The 12,401-nt window shown below is 34.0% G+C and overlaps 2 protein-coding genes and 1 non-coding gene across 6 annotated transcripts in view; 1 reads left to right on the top strand and 2 right to left on the bottom strand.

The window, feature by feature from the left end:
* The first annotated feature begins 948 nt into the window (after positions 1 to 948).
* Positions 949 to 1,066, top strand: LOC114581124. Its single transcript, XR_003702945.1, has one exon. It is a non-coding gene; the product is annotated as a 5S ribosomal RNA (ribosomal RNA).
* Positions 1,067 to 2,004: 938 nt separating this feature from the next.
* LOC110101069 (protein NUCLEAR FUSION DEFECTIVE 4) lies at positions 2,005 to 3,978 on the bottom strand. The gene is made up of 2 exons (XM_020828836.2): positions 2,820 to 3,978; positions 2,005 to 2,722 (listed from the first exon to the last, which is right to left on the bottom strand). Exons 1-2 carry the CDS (start codon positions 3,938 to 3,940, stop codon positions 2,290 to 2,292), a joined length of 1,554 nt encoding a protein of 517 aa, XP_020684495.1. The 5' UTR covers positions 3,941 to 3,978; the 3' UTR covers positions 2,005 to 2,289.
* Positions 3,979 to 8,812: 4,834 nt separating this feature from the next.
* Positions 8,813 to 12,401, bottom strand: part of LOC110101081 (N6-adenosine-methyltransferase non-catalytic subunit MTB) — a 29,229-nt gene continuing 25,640 nt past the window's right edge. For all 4 annotated transcript variants that reach the window (XM_020828861.2, XM_020828857.2, XM_020828851.2 and 1 more), the window contains exons 6-7: positions 9,681 to 9,832; positions 8,813 to 9,601 (exon numbers count right to left, since the gene is read on the bottom strand). In XM_020828861.2, coding sequence (XP_020684520.1) covers positions 9,155 to 9,601; positions 9,681 to 9,832 — 599 coding nt within the window. In that variant the 3' untranslated portion in view covers positions 8,813 to 9,154. The remainder of the gene's footprint in view (positions 9,602 to 9,680; positions 9,833 to 12,401) is intronic.

Here is a 12,401-nt window from a genome sequence, read left to right on the forward strand (position 1 = left end):
AAAACCGTTTTAAAAAACAGTAAGAGAGGTGTCCCAAATGAAGCCTTTTATAGTTGCATGCAAAATCATGATTTTTTTTTCTTGGATTTTTAGAACTTTTGGTATCAGTTGATCTTTTTGTTAAGGCGAATTTGGAAATTTTGATGGATAAATTTTGATTTAATCTTTTCTTATTTTGTAAAACAAGGCTGTAACGTTATAATAAAAATATTACCTTTGAATAAAGAAAAAAAATACCTTCCAAGTTGCTAAAAAACAGATCTTGAAAAAAAAAATAAAAAACTTTTAGTTCTAGGGAGAAATTTTAATTATGTGTTTCATACCATTTAAGTCTTCATTTTGGACACATTTCTTATTGATTTATAAGGAAAAAATTATCAAATTACTTTGACAGGTGATTTCAACATTCATAAAATCATAAATAGACGCACCGAAAATATAGGTTCACATGTTGACAAAATCTTCAGCACTGTTGAGCATAGTAAAATGCTATATATATATAATTAATAGCTAAAAAATATAGTTATTGATTTCAGCCTATTAAAATGCCAAATGTCTAAATTGCAATGGTACATCGTAGGGTTGTGCAAAAACATTCCATGCCACCACAAAATTTTAATGTATTTATAAATTTATATATTAATATTTAATTTTATATTATTTTAGTATTTCAATCACATCAAAATATAAGACATCACCTAATTTTATGTTTGTAAAAATAATGAAGGGTTAACTATTATTTGGCTTATAAGATATCTATTTAATTTATATGAAATTTATGATCAGGTATAGAGATCATATATTTTATTTTATTTTTATGATAGATTAAAATAAAATAAATACACTCAAATAAAAATATGTTATAATTCAAATCTATTTTTTGAATAATTGATAAGCAAATCCTTTTTTTTAAAATATATACGATGCTTTAATATAATATTAGTACTTGGGAGCAATCATATCAGCACCAGTGCACCGGATCCCATTAGAACTCCGCAGTTAAGCGTGCTTGGGCGAGAGTTGTATTAGGATGAGTGACCCTTGGAAAGTCCTCGTGTTGCACCCTCTTAAAATTAAAAAAATAATAATAATGTAATATTAGTACTTTTTTTTGACATTATAGATCTATTCAGGCAAATCCATACGCATATCACATATGCGAGACTCGAAAGTCAAAATCATGACTTTTTAGTTGGTAAACAAAGCTCTCAACCAAAAAGTCAAAGTGAGTTAAATATATTAGAACATACAAATGCAAATTTTATATGAGGAAAAAAAAAAACAACCAAGCCTAAAAAATTCCTTAATTTTTTTATTTCTTTTTCATGTTATTTATTCTGCTATAAATACCACTTAAATTTCAAAAAATGAGGCCAACAGAAGTGAATGATTCTGTTGATTTCATCATTTTCATGCTATTTTGCTAAGGAAAATAAATAAGCTTAAGACTATATAAAAGAAAAGACAATAATTGCATGCACCTAACAATGTCACATATTCCATGAAGCATTCAGTTTGGCAGAAATTAAGGAGGTTGGTTTCCTCATAAAACAGAGCCAAACTTATTTTATAAACTTAAGACAAGGAAAGAAATACTGTTATAATTTTATGTTAATTATTTTTTCAAATAAGATGAAATCAAATTCAGTGATGATATTTGATTCTGATTGAAAACTAACGATTTATTTTCAGTACCTTTCATAAAAAGATATCGTAATAAATATAAGAACTGCATATCCTTTTTTGAGTATATAAGAAAAAATTCATGAAAATGGTACTTTTGGCTTAGTCAAAGGAGAGATTATTACGTGCGGCTAGAATCCAATCACGTGAAGACACGTAGATTATCTCATTCTTGTACACATTCTGTGTATAAAAAAGAGAAAAATATATATAGGTGTCTTCGCATGATTGGAGTCTAACAGCATCGGGATTCTACACGTAATAATTTTTCTTTCTAGAGAGGGCCATACCAAGATAACATGATGAAAGACAAAGAAGTGAAAAGTAAAAAAAGAAGAGAAGCTTTTGTATTCAGATCTATAATATCAAACATTTTACAGAGCTGGGATTCTATAAACTATAAGAGAACATTCAGCAAATCTCAGCGACATGAAGTTGATAGACATTTCTCCCTCTTTTTAAGGTTTTTAACTATCAGGGAGGGTCAATACTAACTATTACCATTTTTAAGTATACTCATATTCAACTAACTCATACAATATTTGTAAAACTACCAGAGGCTTGTGTGGCTAGCAACTAGAATAACTGATCATTATTTCATCTGGGTTAATTAGTTTCTATGTCTGAAACCATCGAGCGAGATCTGCGATTTCGAACGTATAAGATTACACAAAGGAATGTTCCTAGAGAACAAACAGAACCCCAGATGATGAAGGTCTTGTCATAGCAATCAGCACCAAAGCAGCTGTTGCTTCCTCCTTCCTTCTGGTAAAGAATGCCAGCCATGTAGCCAAAGAGGAAAGATCCAATTGGAATATTTGCAACGACGATGTTATGATTCATAGCAAAATGTTTCGTACCAAATAGCTCGGTAGTCGCCGAGACGGCAACTGAAGTAATTGCTCCTGAGCAAGCTCCTATAATGGCGGTGCTGGCATATAGTATCAAGGTGCTTGAGTTGAGCAGTAGGAAGAAGGCTCCTGCTATTGGAGCCATCGTCGTTGCCATAAGACCTGATCTTGAAATCCTGACTCCTCTTCTGAAGAATTTTTAATAGAAAAAAGTCTTGTAAGTTTGACAAGCAGCGTAGAACAAGAGAGAACTTAATTGCCGAGTGACAAAACAAGAAAACTTACTTGCCAACATAATAGTCTATGATGGATGGGAGGAGCCGGCCAAAGAAGCCAAACGAAGAAGACAAGGAAACCAGGGAAGAGGTATGAGAGAGCCCGCGGGATTGGGTGATCTGACCCAAGTTGTTCAAGAACACCATACCAAGTGTTGCGCTAAACATATAGCTAAAGAAATACAACCAAAAGTTTGTTTTCTTAAGCATTAATCTGTAACCAATTTGCTCCTTCAGATCTCCATCATCTTCCCCTTCATTCTTAAGCACAGCGACAACCACTCTATCTTCTCCTCCAACTTCATTAATGGTAAAATCATATACTCTATTTTCCTTCTTCTTCTCAATTCCTTCTCTAAATTTGACAAAAACTGGCATCATAATAGGTGCAAGCAAAAGCACTCCCAGACTTATCATATGTTCTCTGGACCAAAAACCACTTGAAGCAGAACCAATGCTACCAAGAACTGAACAAGTACCGGTAGCAATCGCTATTACAAACATCACCACAAAAGCACAATTTGATCTTGTGTCCTTTCTGCTTTCTGCTACTCGAAGCATCGGTGAAACAACCGAAGCAACAAGAACAGGACAAACAGCATTGAGGAGAAGATAAGCTTTGGCGTTTTGATCATGCTCTGGATGGAAAAATGAATCAACTAATGCAGTGTAAAGCTTAGCGCTTAGACCAACATAGCTTGTGGAAATTCCAACAGCAACAGGACTCTCTAAAGAGAAGTTTCTGATGCAGATGAGATAGCATACAGTATTAATCCAACAGATGCCATTACCAGCAAGTGAAGTAAGCAAGAAAACTTGCCAATATTTTAAGTTTGAGATCTTGTTTGCTAAGAAGAGAAATTGAACGCCATAGCCAATAAAGCTAAAGGCTGCACCAATGAACAGGACAAGCCTGAGAGAGAGATAGGTGGCTGCAAGTCCAGAAAACCAACCAAAGAGTTTTCCGGCATCAGAGGCGAAGGAAAGGTTGTTAAGCTGAATCTGCGAGATGGAAAGTAGTTGTTTGAACTGTGAGGAGTAGACTGGGAAGTCTGAGTTTGCACCGTTAATGGCCTGAAGCCAGATGGTACCAACCAAGCTAAGCCATTGGAGGGAGGGAGAAGAAGACATGATTTGAATTGAGGTCTTTCTGGTTTAGAAATAGCGAGAGTGGCTGGGTATTTAATGAAATTGATGGTGGAAGCATCAGTCAATTAGTATAACGATTGGTGTGGCTGGGAACTGGATATGTGGATTCTTGTTGGCCATTATGCAAATCTGTGTATGAGCGAAGTATGTATGTATAAATGATTTAGTGGCCCGAGAAATATTGAAGGTTATATAGAAATATCATTAAAGAATGATTATTTGGGATTAGTCATCCTGTGGATCTGGTTACGCATTGATGAATTACTACATGAGTAAATGCGAAGGGTATAAGGCCTCACTAACATGTGTAGTTACAGAAAAAACAGAGGAAAGCGACCTTTAATACTATTTCATAGTGATCATTGCCTGAAACCTCTATCAGGTCTGAAAAGTTTGAAACTAGTTCACATTCAAAGAGATCCCAGAGAAATTTTCAAGAGGTGGCAAACCGCGCAGGATATAATATAAGGAGTCCATATTTTCTTTGCCAGCATTATAGTTAGTTTATTATGCTAAATTATTTATCCGTTAATTAAGGTGCATGCCTGTCAAAAAAAGTCAGTGAGGGGCTTGAAAGAGTTGAGTGTACTCTGATTATAAAATGAGTTTGTGTGAAAATATTTGTTGTTGGCTCTCACTCATAAATTAGGTTTGTGATAGGAAACACTTGTAGATCCCAAGTATTTCTTGTCATGAAAAACAAGAAAAAAATGTAATTTTATTTCAAGAATCAAATAGAACCGAAGAAAATAAAAAGATACAATTGATTCTCTATTCGAAAGGAGGATCTTTCTCTCCCAAATCTCTAGATGCCACTAGAGCCCAAAAGAAACTTAAGCCTAAGAGATCTCAAATTTCAACCAAATTCAAGATGCCTTAACCCTAAGAAAACAAACTATTTAAGACATACATATCAAAAAGAAATCCCTAAACAGTACCTACATTCAAATTTCCCTCCTAACTCCTCAAAAAATCCCTCGTAAATTGCTTCGTTGGCTTTGGCGGCTCAGAGTCGCTAGTACAGGAAGGGCGGAACTCTTCCACCTGTTCCGCCTGAGCCGGTCCGTGTGGACCGGCTCGACCGGAATGTTCTAACAGTTTGTTTCCAAAAGAAAAGAAAAATTAAAACTTAAAATCAATCAAACTTTCAAATGTAACTCGAACTAAAAATTACCTTAAATTCATTTCAGGTCAATTTCAAGTTAATTTAAAATACATTTTGATCTAATTTTTAGTTTGAATGGTTCAAATAAGTAAGAGGAAACACAAACATGACTCAAAATGAGTAAAAATATAATGAACATTAGGCAAATGGCCTACTAGTATTTGTTGCTTGACTACCAGCAAATGCCCAAGTAGCATTTGTCCAGTGATCATTATATTTATAAATATAAATGAAAAAGCTTGAGCAAGGGTTTGCTCAAAACTTTTATGTCAATAAGTAAGAGTAAGCATAAATATAAGTTTCTCCTTTGCCTTTAACGATAATGGCTTGCTGTCTTACCAATTTCTTTTGCAGCATCAGAATAATATTATAGGAATAAAGCTCATTAAAAGTATCATTTGATGTATCATTAATATTAAGGTTCTATTAGGCAGCTTTTGATCAAGAACACTAGTTACTTGTTCATACTCATTAAAGTGCTTATTTATCTAGCATATTTGTAAGTGTTTGATTAGCGGCTCGCTTGTACAATCTCGTTTCTAAGCTCATCAGGGTGCTTATTTATAGGCTCAATATGGTTAACCAACAAGATGATCAATAATTTTGCTCATTTATAAGCTCTATCAAAGTTCATTTATTTGAACAATATTAGATCCAACTTCTCTCTACCTTTGATCTTAATTTCTACCAACATTTATAATTTTTAGGCAGTTCAGTACCTGCAAATGTATATTGTCATGAAATACTCTTTCTAATAAAGAATTAACGATCTAAGAGCAAGCAATAATGGCATTGAAAAGATGTAAAATAAGATAACCCAAAGACACAAACAATACGAAAAGGAATTAACAAATATGCTAATGATCCTAATCATAACTTCCCATGAAACTTTACTTATTATCTTCTAATGATTGAAGAAATATCTTTCAAGAAAAAGGAAAAAATCACTTTGATAGCCACTTTCAAAAACTCAAATAAATACTCCTGAACAAAGTCTCAAGAGTTGCTTCTCCTCTTCAATTTGCAATTATAATGGCGATGGAATATTACTATTAGTTAAGACGACTATTGTCAGCATCAATTCCAACTGAGAAATTATTATGTGCGGTCACCTGACGTCGTTTAGAGGTCAATTAGGACGCGCCACATCACATGATATATAATGTTACATAGCATATTGGTGATGTGGCGAGTCCTAATTGGTCTTCAGATAGCGTCCGGTGACGCATGTAATAATTTCGCCAGTTTGAAATCTACCGCCTTGATTGTTTATCAAACAGAAATTCGTGGATTAGGTAATTATCTTTATTTTTTTTTAATACTTCTGAATGCTTTGAGAAAGATATTTCCCATTTTTACTTGATGAAATTGGAGTGTTTAGCCTGTGAATTTCCATTATATTTGCAGATATTGGAGAAGGGAAGAGGATGACTGATGTCTGATACTAATAGTACTAATTTCAAGGGATGGCTTCGCTGTTTTTAAATAATAATTATATTAATTTAAACTTCTTAAAAACTGTGATTAAAAACAAGATTTTGTCACTTTTTACAGCTTATAATCATACTTTTAAAAGAAAAATTTCAATCACTTGAGTAATCAAATAACAATTAGGCTTATCTTTTCCTAATTCCACCTTTTCAGGGTTGCATCATTTGTGTATTATAGAGTTGTATGAAATAAAATATTAACTACCTTCACTCCACCTTCTTCTCAAAAGTGATAAAAAGTTCTGCTCTTATTCACGATGGCGTATGAAGGGAAAAATTATTCTGTACGAATCGGATAGCATCTGCAGACCAATCGGAATACGTCACATCACTTTTTTTCTTGATACTGAATGACGTGATGCATTTTGATTGGTCTCCAAACCGTTCGATGTCCGCATAGAATAATTTCTTGTATGAACGCGGTATATATTTCAGTTATTCATTTTCCACAAAAATACATTACCAAAGACTACTCAAGCTGTCCACACCAGCTGTCTAAGCTATAAATATTTTTATGAAAAATCATATAAAGAATAATAGCTTTCCAAAGCGTTATACCGTGCTTAATTTGCTGCGTGAATATTTCTCTTATCTGATTTTATTTATTTTTCTGTTTTTCATCAGATGGCTGAGACAGCTTCCTTCATTAAAATTCAAATAAGAACTGTTTTAGAAAGACTGCAATCAATGACGTTCCCTACTCTTGTTGCTTCTTCTCCAATCGATTGCCCGTATTTTTTGGCTTTCTTTGAGGCCTTTATTGTTTTTTAGCATGAAGCAACCCAGAAGCTCACGGCTCCTAAATGCTTGTAAATAAAAAACTCCAGCCAGTGAAAACATTTTCAGGGGTTCTTAAATCACAATAAACATTTATAAGATCCAATAAGAAACAGGTAAAAAAAATAAAACATTAGTCAAGGAAAGTAAGCAAAGACAAAATCTTGACATCCATAAATGTTTATTACAACAGGAACAGATGCCCAGCGTTTAGAACGGTTTTCTTCCTACTTCGTAAATCGACTTTCTAGTTAAAATTTTTGTACTAGAAAACCGCTTTAAGAAGTAATAATAAAGTTGTTCGAAACGAAGATCACAGATCAGCCAAGGCCAGTGAAAACCAACTCTGGTTGCCAGAAGACAATGCCGGAAGACCGAAGCGCAGATTCGAAGACAGAAACAAACTCCATGACCACCAAACCAGCCTCGTGGAACCGGCAAATGCATTTTCTCATTATAACCCCAAGCACCACAGAGATCAGGGCCTCCCAGTTAACCATCTCTCTGTTTCTCTCAATAGCAAATTCAGTCAAGCTGAGTCCATTAAAAGAAACAGAAGTGTGGAGAGGAATCTAAATGATTAGATGTAAGAATTCATTTAAAAGGCAATAAGCGTTGTAAATGAGTAAGATGCTTAGTAGGAGGTACTTCCAGCGTCCAGCCCGTGCACAGATAGATTAGTTCCTGTATTTCTTAACCCTGAGGTGCTAGTTACTAAACAAGAACCACATACCTACAAATATGTATGAGAAATCAACTACTAAAAAATCCTATAATATATAAAAACACTGTCGTTGTCAGGTCCCAAGTCCTTGATGAAAAAAAATGAAGGATTAAGTTAGGTAGTCGACAGCCACCGTAAGACTTGTCAGATAATCATGACATGAATCCTACCATTAAAAGAAAAGCATAGTTAAGTCAAGTGTTGCAGAGATGAGGATGCTTAGGTGGATGAGTGACTTTATCCTTAGAGATAAGATAAGAAATGAGCATATATAACATTAAAAAGGAAATAGTTAAAACAAATAAATTTTAAATTTTTAAAAATTTATTCTTTCCATTTTTCTCTCGTGTCTCTCTCACCCCTCATTTCTCTCCCCCTTTTTTTCTCTGCGTTTCTCTCTTTCCCATAAAACATTTATAAAAAAAAAAAGAATCATTTTAAATTTAAGAAAAACGCAAAAATTATTTGCATTTTTCACCGAAAATACTTTTTTTTTTTTGCATTTTCCATTAAAACACAATAACTAATCACATTTTAACGATGCCCAGGGATATACTGTTTAAACAAATTTAGAAGGTTACAATCTTACTCAGAAGAAAAAAAAAATGAAATCAATAAAAATAGTGGAACTATATCAGAACTTGGACCTTGAGTAGTGTCACTTGCAAATATACTTGTTGCAAGCCTGCAACTTAAAATGACAAAAATAGCAGAGGCTCTACCTGCACAAGTAAATGGTAACAACATATGTGCATATTACATCCATAAAGACTTAGGCATTAAGACATGCTATTCAGGATTCTACAGCGTTAAAGGATGTACAAGAACACCAACAAAGTTCCCATTTTTCCATATAGAGATGCCACATTTGCATATCTAAACCCTAAACTTAGAAAATTAACAAGGCATCACTATCATTCTACAAATAAATGATTCCCTCTTCATGATCATAAAGGAGTTGACACAACTTTGCTCTACAAGTGCCCAAAAAACCATAATAATAACCAATATATGCTATTTCAGTAAAGCATTACCTGCAACTACATGTTCAGGTTAACTGTTCTTTGAGGATCAAATTCAATATGATCTCCAACAACTTGACCAAATGTAGCACTAAGACCATACCCTTCATATTTATCGCCATTGCTTCCCATATGACTGTTTTCCAATTCCCTAAAACCGCCGGTCGAAGATAACCAAGGAGGGGCCAAAGCTCCTGACTCAGATGTTGATGTATCCTGGTTCAAGATGGGGATAGATGAGACTGAGGGGTTCTGTGGGGAACTCCCTAATGGTCTTCTGATGCTTGAACTGCTCATTAATGGCATGGATGGAGGCTGTTGGCTCTTCTGCGGAGGCGATTTTGGTCGGAGGCTCTCAATCTCTGGAGTAGTGGCAACCAAATGAGGAGCATCAGGAGGTGGATTTCGTCCACCACCTCCCAGCCAAACCTTTCCATCCTTGTCAGTGAAGTTCTTAAGATAAGCCTATGTGATAAAAAAAATAAAGATTAAAGTTTCATCAAAATGGAAATAAAAATCTTTGAAGAAAGTTATTTATTTGTACCTCGGCATTGAAGTTTGAGGATGTCAAACCTTTCCCAAGAGTTAACCAGCCTGGACGAATGTTATGGTCCCCGCCGAAGAGCTCAAGCCGTCTTCTACCAAGAGAAAAATGTTCAATTATCCTGTACATATCATCAGGTTTTTTGGTTGAACCTGACATCATATTGCAGAAAATTATAAATTCAGCATTTGCTATTAACAGTTTTTTTTTTTTTTTGGACGTAAGACTCTGCACTAAAAATGTTAGGCTTCATTTGGGACGGTTTTTTTATTGCTTCTTAAAGCTGTTTACTTGTATAAAAATTAAAAATTTTGTATTAAAAAACTGTTTTAATAAACAGTAAAAAAGTTATCCCAAATGAAGCCTTAGATTGGAGACATCTAATTAACTACACAACATAAATGAAATGTTATTGGCCATCGATTATTGGATTAATGTATATGAAAAGCTACTCTACATGAATTGTTGGAGATGAAAAAGATAATGTTCATGGATTATTGGATTATTGTAGATTGAAGGATGTTAACCACAAATTTGGGATTAGTTTAACAAACTAGAACCTAAATGGCAATTAATGAGTGAAACCATCCAAAATTTGCAGCAAGAAATTTAGATTTGGGATTAGTTTAACAAACTAGAACCTAAATGGCAATTAAATGAGTGAAATCATCCAAAAATTTCAGCAAGAAATTGAAAACAAATTAACTCATGAACAAATATAATTTAATTCCACGAATTACATTTTTGACATATCATTTTTTCATGAAAATCAAAAGCAATGAACAAGTAAATATCAAATTATATAGATGCAATAGAACAAATAATGAAAATACCTAAGAAAACATAATGCCTCCCACCGGTGCAAGCAGATGACTTCCCCCGTAATTAGATAAATGCACTACCATCGCACTCAAAGAAACCACACATATAACTTGCACTACCAAAATTGAAACTTGAACAAAATTTTATTCAAGCAAAAGTACCCCATCACATTCCTAAAAATAATTATGTATAGACCTTCTCATAACCTATAACAGTATCGGCGTATAAGTAAAACCGAAGTTAGAGAGGCTTTAAAGAAAATTAAGTGTGGAAAAGTTGTTCGACCTGATGATATTCCAATAGAGATGTGGAAATGCTTAGGAGATAAGGAATTTCTTGGCTTACTAAACTTTTTAATACTGTTTTGAAGACAAAAAAATGTCAGATCAATGGATAATGAGTGTGTTAATTCCTATTTTTAAGAATAAAGGTGATGCACATGAGTGCACGAATTATAGAGGAATTAAGTTAATATGTCATACTTTAAAACTATGGGAGCGAGTTATGAAGTGTAGGTTGCGACGTGATACTAATGTTTCTCAAAATCAATTTGGATTCATGTCGGGTAGGTCTACTATGGAAGCCATACATTTATTGAGAGGTTTAATGGAGAAATATAGAGAGAATAAGCTGGATCTACATATGATATTTATTGATTTAGAGAAAGCATATGATAAAGTTCCAATAGAAGTGCTATGGAGAGTTTTTAAAAAGAAAAGAGTTAATAATGCTTATATTCAAATCATTAAAGATATGTATGCAGGGGCTATTACTTGTGTTCAAACACAAGGTGGTTTGACCAAGTATTTTCCTATTTCAGTTGGATTACATCAAGGATCAGCCTTAAGTCCATATTTTTTTGTTTTAGTCATGGATGTTCTCACTAGACATTTGCAAGAGGATGTACCTTGGTGTATGCTTTTTGCTGATGATATTCTTCTTGTTGATAAGACTAGAGAGGGAGTTGAAGGTAAACTTTAATTATGGAGGTCAACTTTAGAGTCTAAATATTTTCGCTTGAGTAGATCTAAAACTGAGTATATGGAATGTAATTTTAGTAGCAATAGACCTAGTGAGGGGATTGTGACTTTGGGCAATCAAGTCATTAATAATAGTACACGTTTTAGATATCTTGGTTGTATTGTTCAGAGTGATGGTGAAATTGATGGGGATATTATCAGCATAATCCAAGTTTGATGATTGAAGTGGAGGAATGCATCGGGCTTATTGTGCGATAGAAAAGTCCTCAAACTTGAGGGAAAATTCTATAAGATGGTGGTGAGACCTGCAATGCTTTATGGTGTTGAATGTTGGCCATTAAAAGAGAAGCATAATACTAAGTTAAGTGTTGCAGAGATGAGGATGCTTAGGTGGATGAGTGGCTTGACCCTTAGAGATAGGATACGAAATGAGCATATACGTGAAAAGGTTGGAATAGCTCCAGTGGAAGATAAGATTAGAGAGAGTCCCTTTAGATGGTTTGGCCACATTAAACGGAGGCCTTCTGATGACCCTGTTAGGAAAGTTGAGGTGTTAGATTTGACTTATGTTAAGAAAGGTAGAGGTAGACCTAAAAGACTTGGTTAAAAAATATTAGAAATGATCTTTCTTTATTAGATTTAAATGAGAATTTGACTTTTAACCGTACACAATGGCGAAAAAGGATTCATGTAGCCGACCCTGCGTAGTGGGATAAAGGCTTGATTTTGTTGTTATTGTTATTGTTAATTTAACTTTAAATTAATTCCAAAAAATGAGAAAAAATTCCTCTCTTTAATTTCAATTTCTTAACAATTGAATAAGCCAATCCTTGAATAGAGACAGTGAGACACCATGCTGATGACCATCCATAGCATTTAACCCTCCAATAGAAATCATAAGTAAACCACAACAACCAAG

The sequence above is a fragment of the Dendrobium catenatum genome, unplaced genomic scaffold (genome assembly GCF_001605985.2).
Source record: "Dendrobium catenatum unplaced genomic scaffold, ASM160598v2 fragScaff_scaffold_1553, whole genome shotgun sequence".
NCBI classification, from domain to species: Eukaryota; Viridiplantae; Streptophyta; class Magnoliopsida; order Asparagales; family Orchidaceae; genus Dendrobium; species Dendrobium catenatum.

Excerpts from the sequence above, each read along its gene's own strand:
- LOC110101069 (XM_020828836.2), bottom strand. The coding sequence starts at position 3,940 with ATGTCTTCTTCTCCCTCCCTCCAATGGCTTAGCTTGGTTGGTACCATC. Across the intron at positions 2,723-2,819 it reads ATAGACTATTATGTTGGCAA|AAGAGGAGTCAGGATTTCAA; the intron begins GTAAGTTTTCTT and ends AAAATTCTTCAG.